General features: G+C 40.9%; 1 protein-coding gene across 1 annotated transcript in view; it reads left to right on the forward strand.

Moving 5' to 3' along the window:
• The window catches only part of YIPF7 (Yip1 domain family member 7), a 90,251-nt gene extending 84,635 nt beyond the window's left edge, over positions 1 to 5,616 (forward strand). The window contains exons 6-8 of the mRNA XM_075615243.1: positions 4,638 to 4,705; positions 4,941 to 5,017; positions 5,494 to 5,616. Of these exons, the coding sequence (XP_075471358.1) occupies positions 4,638 to 4,705; positions 4,941 to 5,017; positions 5,494 to 5,616 (268 nt within the window). The remainder of the gene's footprint in view (positions 1 to 4,637; positions 4,706 to 4,940; positions 5,018 to 5,493) is intronic.
• The last annotated feature ends 384 nt before the right edge of the window (positions 5,617 to 6,000 follow it).

Here is a 6,000-nt window from a genome sequence, read left to right on the forward strand (position 1 = left end):
ACAAGGAAGCAAGTTGAGACCATCTCTCCTGATCCACACGTGTGAGACGCGAGAGGCTGAGAGACGCCGCCGGATGACGTCACACGCCAGCGTGGAGTAATACGGAAGTGAGCTGAGATCATCTCTGCCGATCCACTGCCTGGAGCTCCTTCAACACGACTCGCCACCACAGAGCAACACAGAGTCTCCCTGGATGCTGGCAGCAAAGAGGGTGAACGTGTAAAGATCTCTGCATTGGTGTCTGGCTGTTCCTGCTGAGTGGTAACATGTCCCTAAACATGTCATGCTATTAACCCTTTAATTTGATGTACGTGCAATACTCACCTTCACTTTATAAATATTAATTGAATTTACTACACTATGGTTTTTTTGCGCTGTCTTTTCTTTGTATCCATTTAGCCTGGTGTTTGAGCCAATCCCATCAGACCAGCAGCATAAAACCACACTATATCAGGTTGTATTGAATACCTTTATTATTATCACATATATATATTTATCACAGGTCACTTATGAGCGCAATATTATCTGTTTCACATAGAGGTACATGCATCAAATGCCGGTATGGGTTATCACACCCATTCCAGCATTACTGTAACTGCCAATGACTTGAGTGGGAGTTAATGCCGGAATGGGTGTGATAACCCGTAGCAGCACTTGATGCATGTGCCCCATATACTCTTCTCCAGGAACAATCATTTACTTTCATTTAAATTACTTCTAGAAAATTGTTAACAACACATATACTTGGGAAATTTGTATCTGTACTTGCCTTATTATTTTCATTACTTGTTTACAGGGTACATCTATATTTATCTCTGACTGTTTAGGAGTCTCAAATCATAACAATAGTACAGTACCGTATGCTAATTTACCTAAACTTTTTATTCCTTTATTGACAAAAAGAAGCCATCAGTATCACAATTGTTGGTTGTGATAATTGTGCTAATTTCACCTCCTATGCTGTTGACAGAATAAGCAGGTATAAACGTTTCCAAATACTATTTGATGGGAGGGGATGCTGGAAAGCTCCTGAATTAGTTTCTGTCGGCTTAAAGACCATGCATCATGTATATATTTCTGTTTATTAAGCTATGAAGAGTCGATCACAGCTGCCCGCGAACAACATGAGGCTTATTCCTCTGGTGAATATTTTATTTTCTTGTATTTATTCTAATTATTTTTAATGACTTCATGTACCTTTAATCCTAGGCCAAAATGTAGAGAAATAATTCCATTACATAATTTATGGTATTGCTCTTGTGTTCATTTATAGGTATTCATAATTTAATGTTTAGATTGTGTATGCTGCATCAATGTGACTGATGGCAAAGAAATGTGTAGTTGGGTGATTTCCAGGGATATACACAAAAAAAGATTGGTTGAACATATACCGGTGGTACAGTATATTTGCAGATTTTTTTGGAAGCCGGGCAGCTTAAACCTGCAGACCAAGTGAAAACGTGACGTTTTGAACATAAGTTCAGACAACATTACCCTTCTTTTGTTTGTGTTGTCTTTGTTCTTCAATCCTTTTGGAGACATATCCTATTTTGTATTTTACTTTATTCACTTTTTTGTTCATTATTTGATACCAACATGGACACACAACCCTCTAACGCTGGGGTGCGCAAATATTTCCCCGTGCGCACCCCTGCCTGCTCTCCTCGGTGCCTCATGCTTCCCCCCCCCCGCTCTCCACTCGGCCCTGGTGTCAAATGACCCGCGGCGTCATTTGACGCCGGGTTACCATGACGATGCACCACTGGAAGGGAAGGTAAGTGTTTTAAAAAGGCCTCGTGCGGTCCCCCGGCATGTAATTTAAATGCCTGGGGTGGAGAGCATGGGACCTCTATAACTGCTGATCCCTCAGAAAATCTAGCACCCCCCCTCAGTTTGCGCACCCCTGCTCTAACACAACACAGGATCCAGAAGCAGACACACTTCGTCTTTAACTGCTTTAACGTAACTGCAAGATGTAAGAAAGCTGATTCAGTTTTTGATGGAGAAACAAGTTTATATTGTGAAGATTTAAAACCCCACTTTTTTCGTTTGGAAAAATACATAGCACAGGATCTCAAAATTTTGTGGAATATAATTAGATTAGAGAACCAGCTTAAAAACAAAAGAATTCTGTGAGGCTTATGAATGCCCCCCTATAATTTTATTACCCCCAACCATTACGTGTATTGTACATATATATTGTTTTCTCCCCCTTTTGTGTTTTTATTCTTTTACCTTTGTTTCCCTATTCCCCCCCAGCCCTCTCTCTCCTTGGTGTGGTTGTCTCTACATGAGAGGTTGTCTCCATACCCTGCTATTGGGTTCCATGTATAGCTGCTTAAGTAATTTTTCAAATACACTTTTGACTTATTCCAATTGACTATTGTTCTATTGTTCTATTGTTGCGTGCTGGGGCCATATGTATATATCTCTATTCACCTTGGGGTGATAGAGGTTCACCCTGCTTCTGTGCACCAATTCACTTTATTTGTTTGTTTATCTCTGACGTGGAGTGGTACCCAACAGACACATACTTTTTGTAGTAATTACAGTACAGTATCAACCCTGCTGTGTCACTGCATATTATTGCAATATACTGTACATTAATATAGTAAGACACTTACTTACACGTACATATTTCTGTCCCAATTGGCGTCTCATGAACCTGATGCTGGTCTCAGATGCTGTGATATTGTGACTCTTCTCTAGAATAGTCTTGATTGTTTCTGCACAGCGCTCATCATTAGCCTAGCTAATTTCGTCCACCAGATGCTTTGCTGTCCTACAGTTTAAAGGAAACGAGAACAATTTGTTAGACCCAAAAATAACTAAACAAAATTTTTCATTTTAATATGCAAGACGCTTCGAGTCATAAAATCAGCAGGAGAAAAAAAAAACCTTTAATATTTTCGTCTAAAACTAGTACAGTAATTTTTAGGCTCGAATCTAATTGCAATGAAACAAGTAAACAAAAAAATGCATTTGGAAATGCAACAAGCTTATGCAAGTACTGTAATACAGTAATTACAGAATGAAAATAAAAAATACTTACTCTGTTGTGACTGGAGGACTCCGCTTTACACTTTTTGCCTTACCATGGGCATGATAGCTGACAGTGCTTTTTGCTAAACTGAGGCCCGAAGTAACTAACCAGCTTTGAATCTGTTAAATTCTGTGTCCTTTCTTGTACATATCCTGTATTCTCATGTTGAGATCCTTTGAAATCCTTTTCCTCGACTTTGCTGCTTTAGAAAATAAATCAAGCACACAGGAATGTATATTCGATGTGTATTCAATGTATTTTCAATGTGCATTGAATCAACAGAAGTGATGGTGTATTTATAATGTAATGGACCTCGCTCGCCAGGTTTAGTATACAGTACGCCCCACTTTTAACACCTGCAGCTCTTGTCCATGCCCTCCAAACAATTCAAATAGGGACACAGTGCATAAAAGGTGACACAAATTGCATAGCTTCCCACATGCTGATCTCTATCTGAACGAGCTCTTGTACAAATACTGTATTGGGCATTTTTCCATCTGCATCCATGGATCAACCTCGATTCTATGGACGCAGGAACCTGCTTTCTTCTGCTGTGCTGATCACGAGAAAGCGAACGTTGGAAGCTGTTCCCAAGCCAAAGCTGCCTAAAGAAAAGGTTCCGAAGGCTCCCAAGGCAAAGAAGCCTAGTCCGTTGTACGTGAAGAAGAAAATGGCCAAAATCGACCATGATAAAGTTATTTGGCTGGGCCCAAGAAGTGCCCTTGCAGCCACCGAAGCCGAATTCGACATCCCAGACTTTTCACTGCCATCAACCAGCCACACCGATGTTCATCCCGAAGTCCCCTTCTCACCTCCGCTAGCATCGAGCCACGCCGATGTTCATCCCGAAGTCCCCCTGCTCACCTCTGCCAGCACCCAGCGACGACGATGTTTGTCCCGAAGTCCCCTGCTCACCTCCGCCAGCACCCAGCTACGCCAATGTTCATCCTGAAGTCCCCTGCTCACCTCTTCCAGTACCCAGCAACGTCGATGTCCATCTTGATGACACCAGCACTCCTTACACAAGCCCGCATGCTGGATTATTTTAGTAGTATTTAAATGACTGACCACTCCAAAGAGCAATACAGGGGCAGAATGGAGGCCAAGATGAATCGTCTTTTGGAGTGCATGGAGAATATGGATACGTGCATGGGTGTTCATCTGGATAAGATTGAGAGGAACATCGCAGGGCTCTAGTCTTTGCTTGAAGTCCTTGCCCCTGTATGTACAACGTAGGAGCAGGAGGGTGACCTGGTGGTACCTTATTCTCACATGGCAGAACCACATACCCCAACCCACCGTGACCCTCTCAATCCCTCAATTTGACCTTCATGCTTCCAGGAAACACAAATACCCTTCTGTTGGAGCCAATGACAACCCCGGTAAGGCCATGACAGGAGGAAAGCATCCTCCCAGACCATCTACCCCCGCCCGTTGCTAGAGGAAGTCCTCCAACCTGTTTGACGACTACTAATTATAAATGTATTTAAAAATATAGATGTGCGGCCAATGTTTTTAATCTAAAAAAAAGACAGTTGATTGCTTAAAATTATTTCATTGTTTAAAGTTTATTTTCTATTTTGCATGTTTGGAGCTGGGTAAAGAGAACACGCAGGAAAAAACCCTCCTTGGTGCAGCAAACTCTCCTGGCAATGCAACCAGGTAAGACACATTGCTCCAATCCATGCATGTCAAGTCCCTTCCCCCAAACCCCCAAAACCTAATGTAAACCTCTAATCCTAATGTAAAGTGCTGTACCCAAAGCCATGCATGCTTTGGCTCCTCCCCATCCCTCCAAAAAAAGCAGAAGAGACAGTTCTAATAAATATGGTCTGTACTGGTGTCATGGTATAATAATTTTTTTCTATTTCTGTTTTGCATGTGCATGTCTCTGGAGCTGGGCAAAGAGAGCATGCAGGAAACTCTCCCCCCCCCCCCCCTTGGTGTAGGAAACTTTTCCGGCAATACTGCCAGGTAAGACACAGTGCTCCAATCCATGAATGCCAAGTTCCTTCCCCCCAAACCCCTAAAACCTAATGTAAACCTTTAGTCCTAATGTAAAGTGCTGTACCCAAAGCCATGCATGATTTGTCTCCTCCCTCCAACCCCCCAATAAAGCAGAAGATACAGTTCTAATAATTATGGTCTGTACTGTTAATGTGTCATCGTTCTTTTAGCTCCTTTTAGCCCTTTAGCCGAGGATACACAGAAACAATTTCCCCACTAGAATGTAACATTGTTGTGGCAATACTAACTTGAAAGTTTGACACTTAGTATACTGTGCAGCACTAATACACACTGGTTTAATAAGTCCTGTATGAGTAGCCAATTACAATTAATCAGTGAATCTTGGCGTACAGTAGATAATGCTGAAAACTTGAGAGAAGATGTAGGCATTTTTTAACCATAATGTACGGATTGATAATATAGAATAATGTCTCTTTCTTTAGAGACCCAGATGTCCACGAAGCACCAGTCATTGTGAAGAAGGAAAAAACAAGATTGTAAATTTTGAAGAGGTGACGTTGTATTGTTCTATTTTTATTTTTCCCTTTATTATCCTGTCCAAATAAAAATGTTCATTCTTTAAATATACTTTTTTGTGTGTTCATGTTTTTACTGTCTTGACACTTACAGTAGTACTATAACTAAAGTTCAAAAGGCATTTAAATATATAAAAATGTAATTGATACTGTACAGAATACAGTATGTACAAAATACAGTATAAAGCTAGAAAAGTGTTTGCTACTATTTAGATACACTAACAGCTACTGTACTGCAGTACTGTAGTACTGTCTAGCAGATACAGTATCTAGCGACTCTGTGAAGAAATGCACTGTATCTTACTGTACAGTAATTTAATTAGGAACCCAGGACACGCAGATATGTGATGACACACATACAGTATGCATTTCAACAAGTTTCCAATTTGCTATAAACGCATGCACATAAATGCG

This window comes from Ascaphus truei, chromosome 1, assembly GCF_040206685.1.
Source record: "Ascaphus truei isolate aAscTru1 chromosome 1, aAscTru1.hap1, whole genome shotgun sequence".
NCBI lineage: Eukaryota > Metazoa > Chordata > Amphibia > Anura > Ascaphidae > Ascaphus > Ascaphus truei.